General features: G+C 39.3%; 1 protein-coding gene across 2 annotated transcripts in view; it reads right to left on the reverse strand.

Moving 5' to 3' along the window:
• LOC128694866 (probable Na(+)/H(+) antiporter nhx-9) overlaps positions 1-26954 on the reverse strand; it is a 354538-nt gene that overhangs the window by 19109 nt on the left and 308475 nt on the right. For both annotated transcript variants that reach the window (XM_070094338.1, XM_070094337.1), the window contains exons 8-11: positions 19044-19133; positions 14352-14422; positions 4718-4912; positions 4291-4420 (exon numbers count right to left, since the gene is read on the reverse strand). In XM_070094338.1, coding sequence (XP_069950439.1) covers positions 4291-4420; positions 4718-4912; positions 14352-14422; positions 19044-19133 — 486 coding nt within the window. The remainder of the gene's footprint in view (positions 1-4290; positions 4421-4717; positions 4913-14351; positions 14423-19043; positions 19134-26954) is intronic.

The following is a 26954-nucleotide window of genomic DNA, read 5'->3' on the forward strand; positions in this document are numbered from 1 at the left end:
TGTGAGCAAAGTAACATTTATGAAGGGGTTCAGGGAAACCGGCAGGCCAGACTTGAGTCCTGGAGATGGGAAGTACAGTGCCTGCACTCTGAAGGAGGGGTGTAAATGTTGCAGTTTAAAAACTGTAGTGTAAAGCACCCTTCTGGCAAGACAGTGATGGAGTGAATGATGGCGAAAGTTTTTCTTTTTCGGGCCACCCTGCCTTGGCCAGTGTGATAATAAAATAATAATAAAAAATATACTATTTCTATCAATAAAGGTTATCTACCTATCATATTTATTCCAGAATATTAGGTATAACTAAAGAGAAGAAGAAAACTAAAGAGAACTAAAGAGAAGAAGAAAAACTTTATAAAACTGGGTTGCTTAAATGTGCGTGGATGTAGTGCGGATGATAAGAAACAGATGATTGCTGATGTTATGAATGAAAAGAAGTTGGATGTCCTGGCCCTAAGCGAAACAAAGCTGAAGGGGGTAGGAGAGTTTCAGTGGGGGGAAATAAATGGGATTAAATCTGGAGTATCTGAGAGAGTTAGAGCAAAGGAAGGGGTAGCAGTAATGTTAAATGATCAGTTATGGAAGGAGAAAAGAGAATATGAATGTGTAAATTCAAGAATTATGTGGATTAAAGTAAAGGTTGGATGCGAGAAGTGGGTCATAATAAGCGTGTATGCACCTGGAGAAGAGAGGAATGCAGAGGAGAGAGAGAGATTTTGGGAGATGTTAAGTGAATGTATAGGAGCCTTTGAACCAAGTGAGAGAGTAATTGTGGTAGGGGACTTGAATGCTAAAGTAGGAGAAACTTTTAGAGAGGGTGTGGTAGGTAAGTTTGGGGTGCCAGGTGTAAATGATAATGGGAGCCCTTTGATTGAACTTTGTATAGAAAGGGGTTTAGTTATAGGTAATACATATTTTAAGAAAAAGAGGATAAATAAGTATACACGATATGATGTAGGGCGAAATGACAGTAGTTTGTTGGATTATGTATTGGTAGATAAAAGACTGTTGAGTAGACTTCAGGATGTACATGTTTATAGAGGGGCCACAGATATATCAGATCACTTTCTAGTTGTAGCTACACTGAGAGTAAAAGGTAGATGGGATACAAGGAGAATAGAAGCATCAGGGAAGAGAGAGGTGAAGGTTTATAAACTAAAAGAGGAGGCAGTTAGGGTAAGATATAAACAGCTATTGGAGGATAGATGGGCTAATGAGAGCATAGGCAATGGGGTCGAAGAGGTATGGGGTAGGTTTAAAAATGTAGTGTTAGAGTGTTCAGCAGAAGTTTGTGGTTACAGGAAAGTGGGTGCAGGAGGGAAGAGGAGCGATTGGTGGAATGATGATGTAAAGAGAGTAGTAAGGGAGAAAAAGTTAGCATATGAGAAGTTTTTACAAAGTAGAAGTGATGCAAGGAGGGAAGAGTATATGGAGAAAAAGAGAGAGGTTAAGAGAGTGGTGAAGCAATGTAAAAAGAGAGCAAATGAGAGAGTGGGTGAGATGTTATCAACAAATTTTGTTGAAAATAAGAAAAAGTTTTGGAGTGAGATTAACAAGTTAAGAAAGCCTAGAGAACAAATTGATTTGTCAGTTAAAAATAGGAGAGGAGAGTTATTAAATGGAGAGTTAGAGGTATTGGGAAGATGGAAGGAATATTTTGAGGAATTGTTAAATGTTGATGAAGATAGGGAAGCTGTGATTTCGTGTATAGGGCAAGGAGGAATAACATCTTGTAGGAGTGAGGAAGAGCCAGTTGTGAGTGTGGGGGAAGTTCGTGAGGCAGTAGGTAAAATGAAAGGGGGTAAGGCAGCCGGGATTGATGGGATAAAGATAGAAATGTTAAAAGCAGGTGGGGATATAGTTTTGGAGTGGTTGGTGCAATTATTTAATAAATGTATGGAAGAGGGTAAGGTACCTAGGGATTGGCAGAGAGCATGCATAGTTCCTTTGTATAAAGGCAAAGGGGATAAAAGAGAGTGCAAAAATTATAGGGGGATAAGTCTGTTGAGTGTACCTGGTAAAGTGTATGGTAGAGTTATAATTGAAAGAATTAAGAGTAAGACGGAGAATAGGATAGCAGATGAACAAGGAGGCTTTAGGAAAGGTAGGGGGTGTGTGGACCAGGTGTTTACAGTGAAACATATAAGTGAACAGTATTTAGATAAGGCTAAAGAGGTCTTTGTGGCATTTATGGATTTGGAAAAGGCGTATGACAGGGTGGATAGGGGGGCAATGTGGCAGATGTTGCAAGTGTATGGTGTAGGAGGTAGGTTACTGAAAGCAGTGAAGAGTTTTTACAAGGATAGTGAGGCTCAAGTTAGAGTATGTAGGAAAGAGGGAAATTTTTTCCCAGTAAAAGTAGGCCTTAGACAAGGATGTGTGATGTCACCGTGGTTGTTTAATATATTTATAGATGGGGTTGTAAGAGAAGTAAATGCGAGGGTCTTGGCAAGAGGCGTGGAGTTAAAAGATAAAGAATCACACACAAAGTGGGAGTTGTCACAGCTGCTCTTTGCTGATGACACTGTGCTCTTGGGAGATTCTGAAGAGAAGTTGCAGAGATTGGTGGATGAATTTGGTAGGGTGTGCAAAAGAAGAAAATTAAAGGTGAATACAGGAAAGAGTAAGGTTATGAGGATAACAAAAAGATTAGGTGATGAAAGATTGAATATCAGATTGGAGGGAGAGAGTATGGAGGAGGTGAACGTATTCAGATATTTGGGAGTGGACGTGTCAGCGGATGGGTCTATGAAAGATGAGGTGAATCATAGAATTGATGAGGGAAAAAGAGTGAGTGGTGCACTTAGGAGTCTGTGGAGACAAAGAACTTTGTCCTTGGAGGCAAAGAGGGGAATGTATGAGAGTATAGTTTTACCAACGCTCTTATATGGGTGTGAAGCGTGGGTGATGAATGTTGCAGCGAGGAGAAGGCTGGAGGCAGTGGAGATGTCATGTCTGAGGGCAATGTGTGGTGTGAATATAATGCAGAGAATTCGTAGTTTGGAAGTTAGGAGGAGGTGCGGGATTACCAAAACTGTTGTCCAGAGGGCTGAGGAAGGGTTGTTGAGGTGGTTCGGACATGTAGAGAGAATGGAGCGAAACAGAATGACTTCAAGAGTGTATCAGTCTGTAGTGGAAGGAAGGCGGGGTAGGGGTCGGCCTAGGAAGGGTTGGAGGGAGGGGGTAAAGGAGGTTTTGTGTGCGAGGGGCTTGGACTTCCAGCAGGCATGCGTGAGCGTGTTTGATAGGAGTGAATGGAGACAAATGGTTTTTAATACTTGACGTGCTGTTGGAGTGTGAGCAAAGTAACATTTATGAAGGGATTCAGGGAAACCGGCAGGCCGGACTTGAGTCCTGGAGATGGGAAGTACAGTGCCTGCACTCTGAAGGAGGGGTGTTAATGTTGCAGTTTAAAAACTGTAGTGTAAAGCACCCTTCTGGCAAGACAGTGATGGAGTGAATGATGGTGAAAGTTTTTCTTTTTCGGGCCACCCTGCCTTGGTGGGAATCGGCCGGTGTGATAATAAAAAAAAAAAAAAAAAAATTAGGTATAACATAAATAACAGAGAAGCACGATAAAGGCGCCCAAATTAATAAAAACTGACATTATATAGAGGGATATTCAAGGGTGGAGAGCCGAAAGGAATAAAAAAAAAAAAAGTGACCGCAACCATAACAAAAACCGTTATGTGCCTGAAAGGTAACTATAGAAAATCACTCTTACCCTATTCAAAGACTGAAAAAAGTGCGATTTTCTCAAAAAAAAAAAAAAAAAAAGAGCAAGCAAGCAATCATCTATGCACAAGTTTCCTGGAATATCTCGAAAGTAAGTCATTGAACTATTTCATGTTGTATTACTGTTAACCCTTAAACCATCCAAACTTAGATCTACGTTCACTCGCGTAGCGCTCTGAAAATAGATCTATGTTCGAATTTACATGCTTTCTTATGTAAAAAAAAAAAAAAAGAAGTAGATCTATGTTCGGAGTGCTACGTGAGTGAACATAGATCTACGTTTGTACAGTTTAAAGGTTAATAATAAACAGATTGAAAAGAATTTCCCAACAAACCTAAAACTGAATGTTTTAATTTTGGGTGGTGACACTTTTGAAGTGTCAGTAAGGGGCGACTCCTCGATTAACAACGAAATCGTTTACTGACGGGGTCTTAGGCCCCTATCTCTGTTGTTAAGTGAGCAGAGGCTTAATACCTGCTTTCCCATTTCTTGCAGCCAGTCTACAGATATTTCAATATGCTTAACATACATATACAATCTTAGTCTTGTATACTCACACGCTTGACGGCAGTGTATTCACTAGAAAGGAGATGATGGAATTTAGCATCATTTATGTCCCTCGTGGTGGGGTTGTATTCCAGCTCTCCAACATCCAGGTTCCACTCACCTTGGTTGTTCTTCAGGAGACTAAGAACAAAAAACGAAGTCACATATTTCTTTGTATAACATGACATTTGTACTATAATCATATTCGTCTGTTCAGCTAAAGCATAGCAATTCTGAAATATTTCTTAAAAGTATAATACTATACAAATTTCACTTTCAAATTAGTTAAACAGTGACTTTAATAACTGAGGAATTGTACTGAAAACTCAATTTCTCTAAATACACAATGATAAATCTTGCTGAGAAGGTTCTTATAAGCAAGTTTTGACAGCTAGTTTTTAACACAAAATTATTTAAAAGATTAGCTAGGAAACTTACTGTGGGTGAGTTGCAGCATTTCGTAATAAACTGGTAAAAGACTCTATATTTTTGGAAGCATTGCCGTTGGTGGCCATGTATTGAAGGGCTTCATTCATCTTGATCTGACTGAATGTTTCTATGAATTTAGGTTCCATTACATTCTTATCACGGACTAAGAATGGAGTTATATATTTATTATTGAATCGCTTGAACCTAGAAAAAAAGTAAAAGTTTATGATTAAAATTATGCTGCTATAAGAAAATTCTAGCAGTGCAATCCTCTACCTCTTGTATACATACAAAGGGAAATTATATTTCAATAACAGAAATTACCTGTCTCTACATTTCCAGCACGACACTATTCCCTCAAAAACTAAGATAAGTAATTACTCAGTATTTTAACTATTGACTATTTTCATGCCTCTAAGATACCAAGACTAATCAACAATATTCAAAATATCAGAATAATTCAGTAAATATTTCCTTTTCTTTTTCTTTTTTTTTATTTCAACTTTCTGTCTCCTGCCAAGCCAGGGTAACCATCATTCATTCAAATACTGTCTTTCAGCAGCTTGTTGCCTTCACTATCAATATTACCCTCCAACTGAAACATCCCAACCCCTCCTTAGTCTAGAACTCCAAGTCCAGCAAACCAATTTCACTGAATCCCTTAAGTTACCTTGTTCACACTCCAACACCATGTCCATTAAAACCACTTGTCTCTAATCTATCTCCTCCCCCCCCCACACACACTGCTGGATGCTCAAGCCCCTAAAACTCTAAGCCCCTCACTTCAACCGCTTCTGGGATGACCCCTGCCCCTCCTACGTTCCACTTCAGACTTGTATACCCTTTTCATCTTCTCTATATACCCAAACCAACTCAACAATCTTTGCTCAGCTCTCTGAATTACAGCCATCAAACGTTAATTTTACGATCCAAATTCTCTGCTCAGCATTAACACCACACACTGCTGTCAAACATGACATTTCTACTGCCCGTAGCCACCCATGTTTCACAGGCAGGCCCCACTTTACAGAGCTTTGATTTACAGCATTTTGCTAATACAGCAGTTTTTAATTATACCCATTCTTCATTTATTCAAGGCTTCCTAGAATAAATATATTCACCATTCACTATAAGCTAAGAACAAAGATATTTTAAAGTATGTAATATGTGTACCGCACATACAAATTTTAGACCTAGTTATATTGTTTGTTTAATACATTATAGTGTATACGTCGTGCCGAAGAAATAAAACTTGCGATTTTGGCTTAAATAGCAATGCTCTTGCCAGATAAGGCAAGTGAAAATTTGTGTATGCAATAATTTCACAAAAATCATTCTTAACCTAACAAAAGATATATTTCATTGTGTTTGTTTATTAAATTATTGTAAAGTTATCTAAAATATATTTAGTAGGATTAGACTAAACTGTGCTTGTTATAATAAGATTAGGTAAGTTTTCTAAGGTTCTTTTGGCACAAAAATTATTAATTTTTAACATAATGAAAAAATAAATATTTAAATGTATAAGAGAAAATTTTACAAAAGACTTAATTTTAAATGAGTTCTTGCTAACTGACCAGTTTCACCTATTCGGCACGACAAACATGTTATCCGGCTTATAGATGCTTGTGAAAGTGAACAAAGGCTATGATTCACTTTACAGCAATTTTAGATTTACAGTGGTAGCCCAGAACCTAACCTACTGTATAAGAGGGGCCCTCCTGTATTGGCCGATTGAGACATATTGGTATCGGCCTAAAAGTGAACATCAGTAGGTATCGGCTCATAGTGATGGCACTAGTATCTGTCTAAAACTGAGTATCGATATTGGCACAAGTTTTGGTACTGTCCCACTATCTCACACCCATTAAAGTGTTGGTGCCACTACCACAGTGGAACCTCAGTATTTGAAGAGCTCCTTACCTGAACGCTTTGTTCGGTAAAAAAAAAAAATCGCTCGGTAGTCGACCATTTGCTTGGCCCTCGACCAAACATGACCAACCAGAACTTCGCTGTAAATTATTTCATGTTTCTTCAAATTTTTTGGCATTTTTTTTTATATTATTTGCATAAATAAGTCACCATAGGGTCTGAGAAGATTAGTGATAACAGCCAACAAAAACAAAGAAAATTGGGCGGAAAAAAATCATTCGGTACTCGAACAGATCGGCACTCAGACTTCTGAAGCAAATTAAGTTCGAGTACCGAGGTTCCACTGGTACAGTATACATAAAATGCATGTACAATATCCACACCTTGACCTGGTAGATTACTCGGTGCTCTTGGCAATAAAAACTAAATGTGACAAACACACACAAGAACATCAAAGGCAAAAAGGTATAATAAAATAAGCTACTAGCATGAACAAAATACAATTACTATTACACCAAGTTAATTTAACTTTAATATGCAGCAGCGAGGAGACGGTTGGAGGCAGTGGAGATGTCCTGTCTAAGGGCAATGTGTGGTGTAAATATTATGCAGAAAATTCGGAGTGTGGAAATTAGGAGAAGGTGTGGAGTTAATAAAAGCATTAGTCAGAGGGCAGAAGAGGGGTTGTTGAGGTGGTTTGGTCATTTAGAGAGAATGGATCAAAGTAGAATGACATGGAAAGCATATAAATCTATAGGGGAAGGAAGGAGGGGTAGGGGTCGTCCTCGAAAGGGTTGGAAAGAGGGGGTAAAGCAGGTTTTGTGGGCGAGGGGCTTGGACTTCCAGCAAGCGTGCATGAGAGTGTTAGATAGGAGTGAATGGAGACGAATGATACTTGGGACCTGACGATCTGTTGGAGTGTGAGCAGGGTAATATTTAGTGAAGGGATTCAGGGAAACCAGTTATTTTCATATAGTAGTCGGACTTGAGTCCTGGAAATGGGAAGTACAATGCCTGCACTTTAAAGGAGGGGTTTGGGATATTGGCAGTTTAGAGGGATATGTTGTGTATCTTTATACGTATATGCTTCTAAACTGTTGTATTCTGAGCACCTCTGCAAAAACAGTGATAATGTGTGAGTGTGGTGAAAGTGTTGAATGATGATGAAAGTAGTATTTTCTTTCTGGGGATTTTCTTTCTTTTTTGGGTCACCCTGCCTCGGTGGGAGACGGCCGACTTGTTGAGAGAGAGAAAAAAAAAAAAAAAAAAAAAATGCATCACTTAAATCCCATTAAACTGGCCATGCCAAAATACTTCCCTAAAAATTCCCCAGTCTTCTTATAGCAAATTGAAGTATGATGACATGAAAAGCACGTGAAAAAGAGCATTAGCTTAGAAAATAAGATTTTTACGAGGGTGATAGATTTTACAGTGTTTAACCCCTTCAGCAAACTAATAAATTTGCAGATTATGAATCAGTTGCAGAAATAATTTCTCCACAATTATAACATGGCTGTTAATATTTAGATTTTACAATACTGCAATTTACTTCACAAACTGGTTGTGCGCCTCTAATTTTTGTACTACTACTCACAGGAGTGGTATGGGGAACATGAAAAAGTTATCACAAAATACTGAGGAACTTTATAAGGCACCCAAACCTAAGGCAATCACTGTACCATATTATCATAGCTTTGATTCAATATTATCTCAATAGCTGTATCACATGCTTAGCCATGCACGTATCAGTAATAAAAGTTTAATACAGCTTGCATTTTTTTTTTTCCAACAAGTCGGCCCTCTACCACTGAGGCAGGGTGACCCAAAAAGAAAATACTTTCATCATCATTCAACACTTTCACCTCACTCATACATTATCATTGTCTTTGCAGAGGCACCCAGATACAACAGTTTAGAAGCATATATAAAAAATTTTTAATACAACATATCCCTCCAAACTGTCAATATCCCAAACCCCTCCTTTAAAGTGCAATCACTGTACTTCCCATTTCCAGTACTCAAGTCCAGCTATATAAAAATCACCGGTTTCTCTGAATCCCTTCACTAAATATTACTCTGCTCACACTCCCACAGATCGTCAGGTCCCAAACACCATTCGTCTCCATTCACTCCTATCTAACACACTCACACACTCTTGCTGGAAGTCCAAGCCCCTTGCCCATAAAACCTCCTTTACCCTCTCTCTCCAACCTTTTCAAGTACGACTCCTACCCAACAATCCTTCCCCTACAGATTTATACACTCTCCAAGTAATTCTACTTTGATCCATTTCTCTAAATGACCAAACCACCTCAACAACCCCTCTTCAACCCTCTGACTAATACTTTTATTAACCCTACACCTCCTAATTCCCACACTCCAAATTCTCTGCACAATATTTACACCATACACTGCCCTTAGACAGGACATCTCCACCGTCTCTAGCCGCCTCCTCGCTGCAGCATTTACAACCCAAGCCTCACATCCATACAAGAGTGTTGGTACCACTATACTTTCAAACATTCCCTTCTTTGCCTCCATGGATAACTTTTTTTTGTCTCCACAGATACCTCAACACACCACTCACCTTTTTTTTCTCATCAATTCTGTGATTAACCCCATCCTTCATAAAGCCATCCGCTGACACGTCAGCTAACAAATACCTGAAAACATTCACTACTACCATACTCCTTCTCTCCAATGCGATACCCAATTTTTCTTTATATAAATCGTTTGATAAATATATTAGACAACCATGGTGACATTACACATCACTGTCTAAGATCTACTTTTACTGGGAAGTAATCTCCCTCTCTCCTCCACACCTTAACCTGAGCCTCACTATCCTCATAACAAATCTTTACAGTACTTAGTAACTTATTACCTATTCCATACACTTGTAACATCTGCCACATTGCTCCCCTATCCATTATCATATGCCTTTTCTAAATCCATAAATGCAATGAAAACTTCCCCACCTTTATCTAAATACATGTACTGTTCACATATATGCTTCAATGTAAACATGATCTACACATCCCCTACCCACTCTAAGGCCTCCATGCTCATCTGCAATCCTACTCTCTTACCTCTAATTCTTTCAATAATAATCCTACCATACACTTTACCTGATATACTCAGTAAACTTATTCCCCAATAATTTTTACAATATATGCAAGATTACAGGTACATCTTGCTACTTCTGCTTACACTTAGGTCACACTACACATATATGTAAAAGCATATATATACACACCCTTCTGGGTTTTCTTCTATTTTTTTTCCAGTTCTTTTTCTTGTTTATTTCCTCTAATCTCCATGGGGAAGTGGAATAGAATTCTTCCTCCATAAGCCATGCATGTTGTAAGAGGCGACTAAAATGCCGGGAGCAAGGGTCTAGTAACCCCTTCTCCTGTATAAATTACTAAATTTTAAAAGAGGAACTTTCGTTTTTATTTTTTGGGCCACCCTGTCTTGGTGGGATATGGCCGGTTTGTTAAACAAACAAACAAACAAACAAAAAAAAATGCAATCTTTTTTGTCCCCCTTCCCTTCATATAAAGGAACTATACATGCTCTCTGCCAATCCCTAGATACCTTTCCCCCTTTCATACATTCATTAAACAAAAACACCAACCATTCCAACACTATATCCCCCCCTGCTTTTAACATTTCTGTCTTGATCCCGTCAGTTCCAGCTGCTTTACCCAGTTTCATTTTACGTAATGCCTCACGCACCTCCCCCACACTCGTGTCCTGCTCTTCTTCACTCCTAAAAGATGTGATACCTCCCTGGCCAGTGCATGAAATTACCACTTCTCTCTCTTCATCGACATTTAAAAGTTCCTCAAAATATTCCCGCCATGTACCCAATACCTCTAGCTCCCCATCTACTAACTCCCTCACTCTGTCTTTAATTGACAAATCCATTCGTTCTCTAGGCTTTCTTAACCTGTTTATCTCCAAAATTTTTTCTTATTTTCTGCAAAATTTCTTGACACTGCCTCTCCCACTCTGTCATCTGCTCTCCATTTGCACTCTCTCACCACTTTCACCTTTCTTTTACTCTCCACATACTCTACTCTTCTTATAACACCTCTGTTTTGTAAAAACCTCTCATAAGCTACCTTTTTCTCTTTAATCACACCCTTTAATTCATCATTCTACCAATCACTCCTCTTTCCTCCTGTACCCACCCTCCTTTAGCAACAAACTTCTGCCCCACATTCTAATACTGCATTTTTAAAACTACCCCAACCCTCTTCAACCCCCCCACTACTCATACTTGCATTAGCCCACCTTTCTGCCAATAGTTGCTTATATCTCACCCTAACTTTCTCCTCAGTTTATATACAGTGGACCCCCGAGTTTCGTTGGCATCGACTTTCGTGAAATCCGACTTTCGGCAAGTTTTTTTGGCAAAATTTAGCCTCGTGGTTCGTGATTGGACTCGTGATTCAGCGACCGTCCAGTACGCGTCCGCCTGTTACCGCACACACAAAGCCAGTCTCCCACACCATTCACACTCAGTGTGCCATTGTTTACCAGCACGTGACCATCACCCCCGTGGGTTCATACAATACATTTCATAATAATCCATTGTTTTTTGTGCTTGCAACTGCTAAATAAGTCACCATGGACCCAAGGAAAGGTAGTGCAAGCCCTTTGGTAAAGAAAGCGAGGAACATGATCGAATTCAAGAAGGAAATCATTGAAAAATATGAGAGCGGAGCGCATGTTCCAGAACTTGCCAGGATGTATGGCAAACCCCATTCAGCCATCACTTCGATTGTGGCGAAGGGAAAGGAAATAAAGTGTGCTGTTGTTGCAAAAGGGGTAGATATGCTGACAAAAAAAGAGATCGCAAATCCTCGAAGAAGTGAAAAGGTTATTGTTGGTGTGGATTACCCAAAAACAGTTAGCAGGAGATAGTATTATGCAGTCGATATGTGAAAAGGCAAGGGAGTTGCATAATGATCTCGTAAAGAAATTGTCTGCAACAAGTGGTGATGCTTGTGATTTTAAGGCCAGCAAAGGTTGGTTTGAGAGATTTAAGAAGCGTAGTGGCATTCACAGTGTGATAAGGCATGGTGAGGCTGCCAGTTCTGACAAAAAAGCAGCCTAGAAGTTTGTACAGGAGTTTAAGGAGTGCGTAGACACTGGAGAATTCAAACCCCCCAACAACTGTTTAATTGTGACGAAACAGGTCTCTTTTGGAAGAAAATGCCAAAGAGGACCTACATCATGCAGGAGGAAACGGCACTCCCAGGACACAAGCCTATGAAGGATAGGCTTACTCTCATGTTTTGTAGTAATGCTAGTGGGGATTGCAAAGTGAAGCCTTTACTGGTGTATCACTCTGAAAATCCCAGCGTGTTCAAGAAAAACAGTGTCGCCAAGAGTAATTTGTGTGTGATGTGGAAGGCTAACTATAAGGCATGGGTCACAAGGGGAATTTTCCTAGACTGATTTAATGAAGTGTTTGGCCCCAGTGTGAAGAAATACCTTCTGGAAAATAAATTGCCACTCATGTGCCTCCTGGTAATGGACAATGCTCCTGCTCATCCTCCAGACTTGGAAGAGCAAATAGTGGAGTTCAGTTTCACCACGGTGAAGTTCTTGCCCCCTAATACAACTCCTCTCATCCAGCCCATGGACCAGCAGGTCATTTCAAACTTCAAAAAACTGTACACCAAAGCAGTGCTTCAAAAGTGCTTTGAAGTGACCTCAGACACCGAACTGACCCTAAGAGAGTTCTGGAAAGATCACTTCAATATCCTCACTTGCATAAATTGTATAGGTAAGGCTTGGCAATGAGTGACTTGCAGAACTTTGAATTCTGCTTGGAGAAAACTGTGGCCAGAATGTGTACAAGAGGGATTTTGAAGGGTTTGGGGCTGACCCCTAAGGAGCCTATGCCAGTTGTGGCATCTATTGTGGCATTGGGGAAGTCCCTGGGGTTGGAGGTGAGTGGCGAGATGTGGACGACCACAGGGAAGAGCTAACCACTGAAGAGCTGCAAGAGCTTCATCTGCAACAGCAAGAGATCACAGCTCAGAAAATAGCTGCAGAGGAGGAGGAAGAGAGATGGAGAAAGGTGCCTTCTTCAAAGATTAAGGACATTTGTGCAAAGTGGACTGAAGTGCAAACATTTATGGATGAACTTCACCCTGACAAAGCTGTTGCAGGCCGATTGGCAACATGTACAATGACAGTCTTGTGTCCTACTTCTGACAAATCTTAAAGAAAATGCCAGAAACAGAGCTCTCTGGACAGATATTTTGTGCGACAGGGGTTCAGTGACTCAAGTTGTTCCCAGTGTCTTTAAAAAAAAACAAAGAAGGGAAGCAACCCCAGATAAGGACTTGGTACCTGAAGTCCTAATGGAAGGAGATTCTCCTTCCAAACAATAGTGTACACCTTCCTCCTATCCCCTCCTCCCGTCTTCCATCCACCCAGAAGTCTTCAGTAAAGGTAAGTGTAATATTATTATTTTATATATGTATGTACTTGATTTCTCATTGTTTTCAGTATGTAAATCCATTTAATTTGAAAAAAAAAAAAAAAATTATTTTAATATTTTTGGGTGTCTGGAACGGATTAATTTTATTTCCATTATTTCGTATGGCCATTTGGCAATTTCGTCATTCGGCAGACTCTCTGGAACGGATTAATCACGAAACTCGGGGGTCCACTGTACTTTCACCTCTCTTACTTGATGTTGTCATTTTCCTTTTGTCCCATCTACCTCTTATGCATTTATATTCCCTCTTTTCCTGCCATAATTTATCCTTCAACATTATTGCTACTTCTTTAGCTCTATTTGAAACCCCCTGACCTAATCCCATTTATTTCTCCCCAATGAAACTATCCCCTTCAGCTTTGTTTCACTTAAAGCCAGGACATACAGCTTCTTTTCATTCATAACATCCACAATCATCTCTTTCTTATCATTCTCACAACATCCACACACATTCAAACATCCCACTTCGACGGTTTTCTTCTTTTTCTTTTTAGTAAGCTATATGGGAAAAGGGGTTACTACACCATTGTTCCTGGCATTTTAGTTGATTTCTACAACATGCATGGCTTACGGAGGAAAGATTCTTATTTCACTTCCCCATGGATATGAAAGGAAAAGCAATAAGAATAAGTACTATTAAGATAAAATCAAAGAAAACTCAGACGAGTGTGTATACATAAACATGTACATGCAGGAGTAGTGTGACCTAAGTGTAAGTAGAAGTAGCAAGATGTACCTGAAACCTTGCATGTTTGAGACAGAAAAAAGACACCAGCAATCCTACCATCATGTAAAACAAAATACAGACATCCTCTTTACACTCACTTGGTAGGACGGTAGTACCTCCCTGAGTGGTTGCTGTCTACCAACCACTGTCTATAGCATGCATGTTGAGGAATAATGCTAAAATGCAAAAATTATTACAGCCTCTCCTCAGTGAAGTACTCATTTACCAACACTTCGAGCTTACAATGGGCTCTGACCAGTATTCATACCTAAATATTGTATATTAGATCTGATTTCCTCTATTCTGTTTATTTCAATATACAATACACTACTGTATAAACATTTAAAAATATACCAGAAATGTCATAAATGGTACAGAGGTGACATTAAAACAATATGAAATATGGTTGACACAAACTCACTACCATTATAGTATGCTCCTCACTTAGCGATGAATTCATTTAACTACGTGGTCTCAGGAATGGAACTCTGTTGTTGAGTAGAGGCTGTAGGTGAACTTACTTTTTTCTAAAGAGGAGATTTCCATGCCTGCCTGCTACATCCTCCATGCCTGCTGTGATGTAGTCCATTGACTGTAAAGTATACATTATTATTACTTCTGATAATCTGATAAGCTTAAATTATAGCAATTCACAAAATTTTGATTCAGAATGCCATGGGGAGTGATTAACAAGCCAAAAACAACTCAAGAAACAAAGTTGAGGTTTGTATTTATAGAAATCTAAACTTTTAAAATCAGGTGGCAAAATCTGCCATTTAACTTTGTCCCAAGTTTTTAAGATCAAGAGCCAGTGCAGGTGAGATGGCGAAAGAACAGGGACACTGTCTTTAAGACAACAGTTTTCTCAGATCTAAGAGGAATGTGTACCTAATTTATAACAAGAAATGTATAGAAAAACATACTCTGAGTTTCCTAGAACCAATTACAGCAAATTCTAGAGCTTGCTGTAATACAATTTACAAACACCATCTCATTTTACATCTGTCAGTCACAAAGATCTCCACGATTGGGTCCAGTGTCGCTTTCGTAAATTTATGCATCAGTAGGCTAGAATATCTACAGTGGAATGGCTAATTTCTTGTGCTCAATAGAATGGAAGGCATACTAGCAAAATAGCCAAAAATTGGGGCAGTTTAGGTAATGAAACTGTCTCAAAATAGCCTCAAAGTGGGCAAATTGCTGAGGCATAAACTGTGCCTAGACCACCAACTTTGCACTTGCATAACTTCTTAAGTTTAACAATAAATTTGTCTTTTGTTGGCATTACCGTAATCTCTACAATTTTTTAAAAAACTGCAACACTGGTGGGGTTAAAACAGTTTTATATTTTTTCTTTTCATGATTCCACTCTACAAAAAAATAATAATGCAACATGAGCCATTCCCCAGGCATGTTACTTTTTGGAATTCCATTACTAGTAAGTAATGCTATAAAAAAAACTTTGGTTTATTCAAAGAAGTGATCTTGTGTTCACATGATCAACTATCCAGTTGCTGGCAATGCACACATTCAAAGGCTATTACTAGGATACCATTACAAAACAATATACGTACAGTCTTACTCCGCCCTACGTCATTAATTGGCTCCAAGAGCTGTGATGTAAACCCAATTTTTGACAAACTGGAAGTAATGCTTTAAAAATGCCTTACAACTAGTGTAAATAACTCGCGAAAGAATATAATTATTGTTACACCTTAAAGAACACTAAAAAACACACTTTAATCATTTTGTTAAAGAATAATGAACACAACTTAAAAAAATTATTTACCTTGTGATTTGCCCTTAAAAATGCCTTAAGTATGAAAAGAAACACCTTACAATTAGCATAAAAACATGCTTTTAATCACAATTAACTTGTCTTCCATTGAAACCACATTACACTTGGAATCACTAGCACTATCCTCCTTAGGACCCATAGGTAACAGACACAGTAAAGGAATAATCACAAAAATAACAAAGGAAAGCAAAACAAGCACACAATCGCAGCATGGGCAAAAATGCACATGGCATCGCCCTTGTTTTGAATGAAAACCCGCAGCAATGCTGCAATGGACATTTTTTTACAATTTTTCAATGTAAATATATTAGTGTATATGTATACATTATTCTCCATGGGGAAGTGGAACAGAATTCTTCCTCCGTAAGCCATGAGTGTTGTAAGAGGCAACTAAAATGCCAGGGGCAAGGGGCTAGTAACCCCTTCTCCTGTATATATTACTAAATGTAAAAGGAGAAACTTTCGTTTTTCCTTTTGGGCCACCCTGCCTCGGTGGGATACGGCCGGTGTGTTGAAAGAAAGAAGTATATATTATGTTTTTAATATGGTTTTATTGAATATTTTTTTTTGTTTTATTTTAAAAAAAATTTCAGTGAAAATTTATTTCATGTCCTTTTATTATGACATAGGTGATGTTGCCAAGTGATGTAAAGTCGGATGCAATGACGTTTGCCGAACTGAAATTTACTCTAGAAGTGGAGTAAAGGCAAATTTGACATAAGCTGAAACAACATTAAGCAGGGTATGACTGTAATATAGGTTCCAACTTACAATGCACTGCACTTTTGAATGAATACTGTATGACTGCTGATCTGTAGAGCAATTTCAAATACAGTAGAACCCCTGTATCTACTGATATGGTATCTGCGGTTTCAGTTACCCATGGTTTACCGTCACCCAAAAATACCTCTTAATTTTGCATAATAATGGCCCCAAAGCACAAAAATAGAAAAGCTGGCAGTTCTTCAAAGCCTAAGAGAAACCGTGATAATTCTCCACTTATATAATTTATCAATTAAACTTTATAACAGCTATGCAGAGGACTTGTATACAGTGGTAACTCGAGTTTCAAATAGCTCCCTACTCAACAATTATGTAAGTGCTTTTGTAAGTGTATTTCTGGGGGGCCTGAAAGAGACTAATTTACATTATTCCTTAAGGGAACAAATTCGTTTGGTATCGGCACTCGAACAGCCTTCTGGAATGAATTAAGTTCGTAACTCGAGGTACCACTGTAGAGGGTTTGCAACTATCCACAGTTTTGGTATCCACGGCAGGTTCTTGGAATGCATCCCCTGCAGATACAGGGATCCTACTGTATGGTATTTGTACACATTTCAGCTTTTTTTACGAAACACATTCAAACATTATACAGTGGACCCCCGCTTCGCGAAGCCATCAGTATCTGATAAATCCTGTATCCGAAGCATTATATCGCAAAAAATTTGCCTCTCTTCCCATTACAAAACCCGGTATGCAATACGATTCATACGAGACGTGTCCAGTGTTTACAAGCCAGCCAGTGTGTGCATATCTAAGGATACATTCGGTACATTCTATATTATCCATATTATCACTGTTTTTGGTGCTTGTTTCTGCAAAATAAGTCACCATGGGCCCCAAGAAAGCTTCTAGTGCCAACCCATTGAGACCAAGGGTTACCTGGGGGCTACTGAAATTAAGGAAATGTGTGCAAAGTGGCTTGAAGTGCAAGCCTTTTTTGATGAAAATCACCCTGACACAGCTACTGCAAGCCGTGTTGGCAACCTGTACACTGACAATGTTGTGAACCACCTTAGGAAAGTCATAAAGGAATGAGAGGTACAGGCCTCTATGGACAGATATGTTGTGCGACAGAAGTCCAGCGACTCTCAAGCTGGTCCTAGTGGTCCTGTATTTTTTTGTACCTCTGTATGTATGCTAAAATTACTAAATAAATAAATAAATAAACCCCAGAAAAGGACTTGCTACCTCAAGTCCTAATGGAGGGGATTCCCCTTCTAAACATTAAAAACTTCGACACTCTTCCCTCCTCCCATCCCATCAATCATCACCAGATCTTCATTAAAGGCAAGTGTCAATTACACCTACCGTCCGACTTACGACCGAGTTCGGTTCCGAGAAACCAGTCGTAAGTCAAAATGGTCGTAAGTCGAACTTTACCACTGAATATCAACAAAACATTTTTCTAATGACTATTTTATTGTTTTATTTTGGTATTTCATGTTTTACTTTACTTTTTATGTTGTTAGTACTGTATTTTATACTGTAAGGTTTAGGATAAACACTGTGTACAACGCAAATAGTTGTTTATTTCCCAGAAATTTGGCATAAAAAACACGATCGTAAGTCGAGTGGTCGTAAGTCGAGCAGGTCGTAAGTTAGATGGTAGGTGTATTCTATTGTGATTATTCTATTGTCATTATTGTTATTGTAATTATTATATTGCATTAAACTTAATATATCATGTGGTAAAAGTTTTTTTTTCATACTTTTGGTTGTCTTGCACGGATTAATTTGATTTCCATTATTTCTTATGGGGAATACTGATTCGCTTTCCGATAATTTTGGTTTACGATGAGCTCTCAGGAACGGATTAATATCGTGAACCAGGGGTCCACTGTATATGATAATTTTTTACATGTACAGAGCTCACATTTGTTTGGTAAAGCTCAGTAAAGAACTGTGGATTTATTATATACATTCTGATTAGTATACATTAGTGGCTTGTGGGGAGGGAAAGATGGAAAAATGTTCGTTAATACAACGAGGCAGGAGAGATGCCTGGGAGCTTAGGAGAGAGGCTTTGAACTGGTTGCAGGAAAGCTAGGTTGGTATGCCACTTAAGCCAGTAGGCTGCCTTGTAGTCTGGAAAGGAAACCGAGACCCTAGTGATGGATAATGGTCAAAGGACAAAGGAAGAAGTTGGCGAGTCTGGTAGGTAGGTGAATTACCAAAGCCACTCCTTCCAAACACCCTATGTGCCATATGGCCAGACACCTTATATTTTATCATTTGCAAGATGGTGGAGAACATAAATCAAGTGCGTTGTGTCATACACAAAGGATAACAGTGAATGGGAGAGAGAAGAAAGGAATGTGAGGTAGGAGGGAAAGTGGAAGGAAAAAAAAGGGAAAGAAAGACTCAGAAAGCTATACAGTATCCTTATATTTTACTGTTAAACAAGATATCAGATAAAATATGGCTTGGGAGTGCATCTCCAATTATTTAAAAAAAAAAAAAAAAAATATATATAAAATCAGATACGGAACATTATGGCTCAGAGTGCATTTCCTATTACAACATGGATGTCTAGGTTCAGAGTCCAGAACAATACTAATCAAAGATTTTTGGGAATGCATTCACATTTTCAGTGGGACCTACTGTACAGCAATTAAAAGTTGAGATCATTTACCCTCTCGTGGAGTCTTTCATTCATGGTAAGTGTGCGCTTCTCTGCCCTCTTCACCCCCAGCAATATTGTAAGAGGTTTGATGGTGATTCCCTGCAAAATGAATGAATATTCTTTAAAAAATAAACATCCAATGTCAAACATCCATAAAACTGAAAATACTTACCAAACATCCTAATGCTTGTGTGCAAGGAGCCTGGACATGCAGCAGATTTGTGTGTGCACATTAGATAGGAGTGAATGGAGACAAATGGTTTTTGGGACCTGACGAGCTGTTGGAATGTGGGCTGGGTTATACAGTGGACCCCCCGCTTAATGATCACCTCCCAATGCGACCAATTATGTAAGTGTATTTATGTAAGTGCGTTTGCACATGTATGTTTGGGGGTCTGAAATGGACTAATCTACTTCACAATATTCCTTATGGGAACAAATTCGGTCAGTACTGGCACCTGAACATACTTCTGGAATGAAAAAAATATCATTAACCAGGGGTCCACTGTATTTTGTGAAGGGATTTGGGAAACTGGCTTGCTGGACTTTATTCCTGGAAGTGGGAAGTACAATGCTGCACTTTAAAGGAGGGGTCTGAGATACTGGCTCTTTGGAGTGATATCTAAACTGTCATATCTGGGCACCTCTGCAAAGGCAGTGACTATTTATTTATTATTTATTTGGACATGATACATAGTTGTACAAAGAAATATAGTGATTGGGTGTACATGCCAAAAGTCCCTTGTATGCAGAGCATTATGGGCAGGCTTAAAATTAACTTAAGATTAACTAAGCAATGATATATTCAGTGGTAAAAATTACAGTAAACAAATTACAACATGCAGTACAAATAAGAAGCATTAAAGTTCTACAAATTTGTAGCATAACAATGTATAATATAATCGAATCAGATAGAGTAAAATCAATGATTTGTAGTGCAGAAACAGATCATATGGTCATTAGATGAGTTACTGTACATTCAAGAGAATGGAGTATTCTATTAGGTAATGTAATTAAAAAAAAAAAAACGTTTGATAGGATCACAGGTTATACATATATGAGATTCAGTTATTCAGTATTTATTTAGTTATGGTTGAGTATGTGGTTTTTAAGAAGTCTTGAACTGATAAACAGACAGTACAGTGGACCCTCGACCAACGTTGGCATCGTCTAACGTTAAATCCAACTAGTGATACATTTTAACACAATTTTTGCCTTGACTAGCGCTAAAAAATCCGACCAACACTATTTGTTCCGTTCGAGACGCGTCCACTTGTGGCCTGAGTGCACCTCACTTGTCCCGTGGGTGCCAGTGTTTACAAGCCAGCCAGCCACCACAGTCCCATCCAAACATACAATTGGAACATTTCATATTATCACAGCGTTTGTAGTGATTGCACCTGCAAAATAAGTCACCATGGGCCCCAAGAAAGCTTCTAGTGCCAACCCTACAGAAAAAAGGGTGAGAATTACTATGGATATGAAGAAAGAGATCATTGCTAAGTATGAAAGTGGAGTGCGTGTCTCCGAGCTGGCCAGGTTGTACACAAAACCCCAATCAACCATCGCTACTATTGTGGCCAAGAAAACGGCAATCAAGGAAGCTGTCCTTGCCAAAGGTGCAACTATGTTTTCGAAACCGAGATCGCAAGTGATAGAAGATGTTGAGAGACTGTTATTGGTGTGAATAAACGAAAAACAGATAGGAGATAGTATCTCTCAAGCGATCATATGTGAAAAGGCTAGGAAGTTGCATGACGATTTAATTAAAAAAATGGCAGCAACTAGTGATGTGAGTGAATTTAAGGCCAGCAAAGGTTGGTTTGAGAGATTTAAGAATCAGTGGCATACATAGTGTGATAAGGCATGGTGAGGTTGCCAGTTCGGACCACAAAGCGGCTGAAAAATATGTGCAGGAATTCAAGGAGTACATAGACAGTGAAGGACTGAAACCCGAACAAGTGTTTAATTGTGACGAAACAGGCCTGTTTTAGAAGAAAATGCCAAGCAGGACCTACATTACTCGGGAGGAAAAGGCACTCCCAGGACATAAGCCTATGAAAGACAGGCTTACTCTGTTGATGTGTGCCAATGCTAGTGGCGATTGCAAAGTGAAGCCTTTATTGGTGTATCACTCAAACTCCCCGTGTTCAGGAAAAACAATGTCCTCAAGGCCAATTTGTGTGTGCTGTGGAGGGCAAACAGTAAGACATGGGTCACTAGGGACTTTTTCTATGACTAGTTACACCATGCATTTGCCCCCACTGTGAAAAATTACCTCCTGGAAAATAAATTGGACCTTAAGCACCTCCTGGTATTATAATGACAATGCTCCTGGTCATCCTTCAGACTTGGCAGAGCGACTTTCTGCGGACATGAGCTTCATTAATGTGAAGTTTTTGCCTCCTAATACCACTCCTCTCCTGCAGCCCATGGACCAGCAGGTCATCGCAAACTTCAAGAAACTGTACACGAAAGCTATGTTTGAAAGGTGCTTTGTAGTGACCTCAGAAACTCAATTGACTCTAAGAGAGTTTTGGAGAGATCACTTTAGCATCCTCAATTGTGTAAACATCATAGGTAAGGCTTGGGAGGAAGTGACTAAGAGGACCTTGAACTCTGCTTGGAAAAAACTGTGGCCAGAATGTGTAGACGAAAGGGATTTTGAAGGGTTTGAGGCTAACCCTGGGAACACTATGCCAGTTGAGGAATTCATTGTGGCATTGGGGAAGTCCTTGGGGTTGGAGGTTAGTGGGGAGGATGTGGAAGAGTTGGTGGAGGAGGACAATGAAGAACTAACCACTGATGAGCTGCTAGATCATCTTCAACAGCAAGAGGCCACACCTGAGGAAACTGCTTCGGAGGAGGGGATAGAGAAATTGAAGAAGTTGCCTACTTCAAAGATTAAGGAAATGTGTGCAATGTGGCTTAAAGTGCAAACCTTTTTTGATGAAAATCACCCTGACACAGCTACTGCAAGCCATGTTGGCAACCTGTACACTGACAATGTTGTGAAACACTTTAGGAATGTCATAAAGGAACGGGAGGTACAGGCCTCTATGGACAAATATGTTGTGCGACAGAGGTCCAGTGACTCTCAAGCTGGTCCTAGTGGCATTAAAAGAAGAAGGGAAGTAACCCCGGAAAAGGACTTGCCACCTCAAGTCCTAATGGAAGGGGATTGCCCTTCTAAACACTAACACCATCAACACTCTCCCCTCCTCCCATCCCATCAATCATCACCAGATCTTCAATAAAGGTAACTGTCATGTAACTATGCATGCCTTCTTCAGTTTGTGTGTATTAAAATTAATATTTCATGTGGTAAAAATTTTTTTTTCAATACTTTGGGGTGTCAGAACGGATTAATTTGATTTCCATTATTTCTTATAGGGAAAATTAACTCGACTAACGATAATTTCGATTAATGATGAGCTCTCCGGAACGGATTAATATCATTGGTCGAGGGTCCACTGTACAGTGGACCCCCGCATAACGATCAGCTCCCAACTCAACCAATTATGTAAGCGTATTTTTGTTAATGCTTTTGTAGGTGTATTTTTAGGGGTCTGAAACGGACTAATCTAATTCACAATATTTCTTATGGGAACAAAATCGGTCTATAACGGCACCCAAACAGACTTCTGGATTGAAATAATATCGTTATGCGGGGGTCCACTGTATTTCTTTTATATTCACAGGTAATGAATTCCAGATTTTTGGGCCTTTTATGTGAATTGAGTTTTTAGATAGTGTGAGATGGACACAGGAAACATCAGAGTGATCTGTGCCTTGTGTTATGGTCATGTGTTCCGTTGAGGTTGGTAAGGAGAAGTTTGAGGGAAGGGTTTATATCCGAGTTTAGTGTTCTATGTATGTAGTAGGAACCATAATAAGTATGGATGTTTTGTATGGTGAGTCAGTTTAGAGTTTTGAATATTGGAGAAGTATGCTGCCTGGAGTCAGAATTTATCATCATTCTGACTGCAGCCTTTTGTTGGGTAATTAATGGTCTGAGATGATTTGTTGTTGTTGAGCCCCATGCACAAATTCCATAGGTGAGACAGGGGTAAATGAGTGAGTGATATACGGCCAGGAGGGCTGACTGGAACATAGTACCATATCTTCGATAGTATGCCTACGGTCTTGGAGATTTTCTTGGAAATTTGTTGTACATGTGTTTGAAATTTGAGTCTACTATCAAGGTGGACTCCTAAGAATTTTTCCTCTGTGAGCTTTGTGATAGGTGATCCATTTATCATTATGTTAAGAGGACCATCTGTAGTTCTGTTCCTAAACTGAATGTAGTAGGTTTTGTCAATATTGAGAGTAAGTTTGTTAATCATCATTCAGGTAAATATTTTCTGTAATTTGGTATTTACAGTATTAGCTAGTATGACTGGGCTTGGGTGAGAGAAGACATATGTAGTGTCATGTAGAGTAGTTGCGATGCATTTGGTAGGTCGTTTATGTAAATGAGAAAGAGAAGAGGGCCAAGGACGCTTCCCTGTGGGACACCAACTGTAATTGGCTGTGTGGAAGAGTTTGCTCCATTTGTGTACACATATTGGCTTATGTTGCTAAGGTATGACTTTAGGTAGTTGAGGGAGTGCCCTCTTATACCATAGTGTGATAATTTTATGTGCAGCAAATAATGGTCAACTGTGTCAAAAGCTTTACATAAATCAATGAAGATCCCCAATGGAACTTCTTTTTTCTCAAGTGCAGTGTATATTTGTGTTAGCATGTGTATAATAGTATCACTCGTATTTTTATTAGGCCTGAACCCAAACTGACAGGGGTTGAGCATGTTGTGGGAGATGAGGTAGGAATAGATTCGCTTATGAATTAGTTTTTCAAAGATTTTAGAGAGAGGGTGTAAGTTGAATATTGGCCTATAGTTATTCAAGTCTGCTTGATCTCCTCCTTTATGTATCGGGGTGACCCTTGCTATTTTGAGAACTGTAGGGAAAGTAGAGGATTCAATGGATTTGTTAAAGAGTGTTGCAATGATTGGTGACAGCACTTGAAGCTTTTTTGTATATAAAGGGTGGTAAGGTGTTCAAATCTCCTGTCTTGGTCTTTAGTGTGTTGATAATACGTGAGACTTCTGTTGGGTATGATACAGCATGTAATGAAAGTAGTTTGTTCGATTATGTATTGGTGGATAAAAGGTTGATGGGTAGGCTCCGGGATGTACACGTTTATAGAGGGGCAACTGATATATTGGATCATTATTTAGTTGCAGCTACAGTTAGAGTAAGAGGTAGATGGGAAAAGAGGAAAATGGCAACAACAATCAAGAGGGAGGTGAAAGTGTATAAACTAAGGGAGGAGGAAGTTCGAGTGAGATATAAGCAACATTGTCAGAAAGGTGGGCTGGTGCAAGAATGAGTAGTGGGTGGGTGGGTGGGGGAGTGGGGGGGGTTGAAGAGGGTTGGAATAGTTTTAAAAATGCAGTATTAGAATGTGGGGCAGAAGTTTGTGGTTATAGGAGGGTGGGTGCAGGAGGAAAGAGGAGTGATTGATGGAATGAAGTAAAGGGTGTGATAAAAGAGAAAAAGTTAGCTTATGAGAGGTTTTTACAAAGCAGAAGTATTATAAGAAGAGTAGAGTATATGGAGAGTAAAAGAAAGGTGAAGAGTGGTGAGAGAGTGCAAAAGGGGAGCAGATGATAGAGTGGGAGAGGCACTGTCAAGAAATTTTAATGAAAATAAGAAAAAATTTTGGAGTGAGTTAATAAACAAGTTAAGAAAGCCTAGAGAACGAATGGATCCGTCAGTTAAAAACAGAGTAGGGGAGTTAGTAGATGGGGAGATGGAGGTTTTTGGATAGATGGCAAGAATATTTTGAGGAACTTTTAAATGTCAACGAAGAAAGGGAGGCGGTAATTTCATGCACTGGCCAGGAAGGTATACCATCTTTTAGGAGTGAAGAACAGGATGTGAGTGTGGGGGAGGTGCGCGAGGCATTACGTAGAATGAAAGGGGGTAAAGCAGCTGGAACTAACGGGATCATGACAGGAATGTTAGAAGAAGGGAGGGATATAGTGTTGGAGTGGTTGGTATTTTTGTTTAATAAATGTATGAAAGAGGGGAAGGTACCTAGGGATTGGCAGAGAGCATGTATAGTCCCTTTATATAAAGTGAAGGGGGACAAAAGAGATTGTAAAAATTATAGAGAAATAAGTTTACTGAGTATACCAGGAAAAGTGTACGGTAGGGTTATAATTGAAAGAATTAAAGGTGACAGAATGTAGGAGTGTGGATGAGCAAGGAGGTTTCAGCATGGGTAGGGGGTGTGTAGATCAAGTGTTTACATTGAAGCATATGTGTGAACAGTATTTAGATAAAGGCAGGGAAGTTTTTATTGCATTTATGGATTTAGAAAAGGCAAATGATAGAGTGGATAGGGGAGCAATGTGGCAGATGTTGCAAGTATATGGAGTAGGTGGTAAGTTACTAAATGCTGTAAAGAGTTTTTATGAGGATAGTGAGGCTCAGGTTAGGGTATGTAGAAGAGAGGGAGACTACTTCCCAGTAAAAGTAGCTCTTAGACAGGGATGTGTAATGTCACCATGGTTGTTTAATATATTTATAGATGGGGTTGTAAAAGAAGTAAATGCTAGGGTGTTCAGGAGAGGGGTGGGATTAAATTATGGGTAATCAAACACAAAATGGGAATTGACACAGTTGCTTTTTGCTGATGATACTGTGCTTATGGGAGATTCTAAAGAAAAATTGCAAAGGTTAGTGGATGAGTTTGGGAGTGTGTGTAAAGGTAGAAAGTTGAAAGTGAACATAGAAAAGAGTAAGGTGATGAGGGTATCAAATGATTTAGATAAAGAAAAATTGGATATCAAATTGGGCAAGAGGAGTATGGAAGAAGTGAATGTTTTCAGATACAGTGGACCCCCGCATAGCAACTTTAATCCGTGCAAGAGGGCTCATTGTTATGCGAAATGATCGGTATGCGAATGAATTTTCCCCATAAGAAATAATGGAAATCAAATTAATCCGTGCAAGACACCCAAAAGTATGAAAAAAAAAAATTTTACCACATGAAATGTTAATTTTAATACACACAAACTGAAAAAGGCATGCACAATTACATGACACTTACTTTTATTGAAGATCTGGTGATGATTGATGGGATGGGAGGAGGGGAGAGAGAGTGTTAGTGTTTAGAAGGGGAATCCCCTTCCATTAAGACTTGAGGTGTCAAGTCCTTTTCTGGGGTTACTTCCCTTCTTCTTTTAATGCCACTAGGACCAGCTTCAGAGTCACTGGACTTCTGTCGCACAACATATCTGTCCATAGTGGCCTGTACCTCTCGTTCCTTTATGACTTCCCTAAAGTGTTTCACAACATTGTCAGTGTACAGGTTGCCAACACGGCTTGCAATAGCTGTGTGAGGGTGATTTTCATCCATGAAGGTTTGCACTTCAAGCCACTTTGCACAGATTTCCTTAATCTTTGTAGTAGGCAACTTCTTCAATTTCTCTCTCCCCTCCTCTGAACCAGTTTCCTCAGGTCTGGCCTCTTGCTGTTGAAGTTGATCTATCAGCTCATCAGTGGTTAGTTCTTCATTGTCCTCCTCCACCAACTCTTCCACATCATCCCCACTAACCTCCAACCCCAAGGACTTTCCCAATGCCACAATGGATTCCTCAACTGGCATAATCCTCTCAGGGTTAGCCTCAAACCCTTCAAAATCCCTTTTGTCTACACATTCTGGCCACAGTTTCTTCCAAGCAGAGTTCAAGGTCTTAGTCACTCCCTCCCAAGCCTTACCTATAAGGTTTACACAATTGAGGATATTAAAGTGCTCTCTCCAAAACTCTCTTAGAGTCAGTTGAGTTTCTGAGGTCACTACAAAGCACCTTTCAAACAGAGCTTTTGTGTACAGTTTCTTGAAGTT

The sequence above is a fragment of the Cherax quadricarinatus genome, chromosome 45 (genome assembly GCF_038502225.1).
Source record: "Cherax quadricarinatus isolate ZL_2023a chromosome 45, ASM3850222v1, whole genome shotgun sequence".
Taxonomy (NCBI): domain Eukaryota; kingdom Metazoa; phylum Arthropoda; class Malacostraca; order Decapoda; family Parastacidae; genus Cherax; species Cherax quadricarinatus.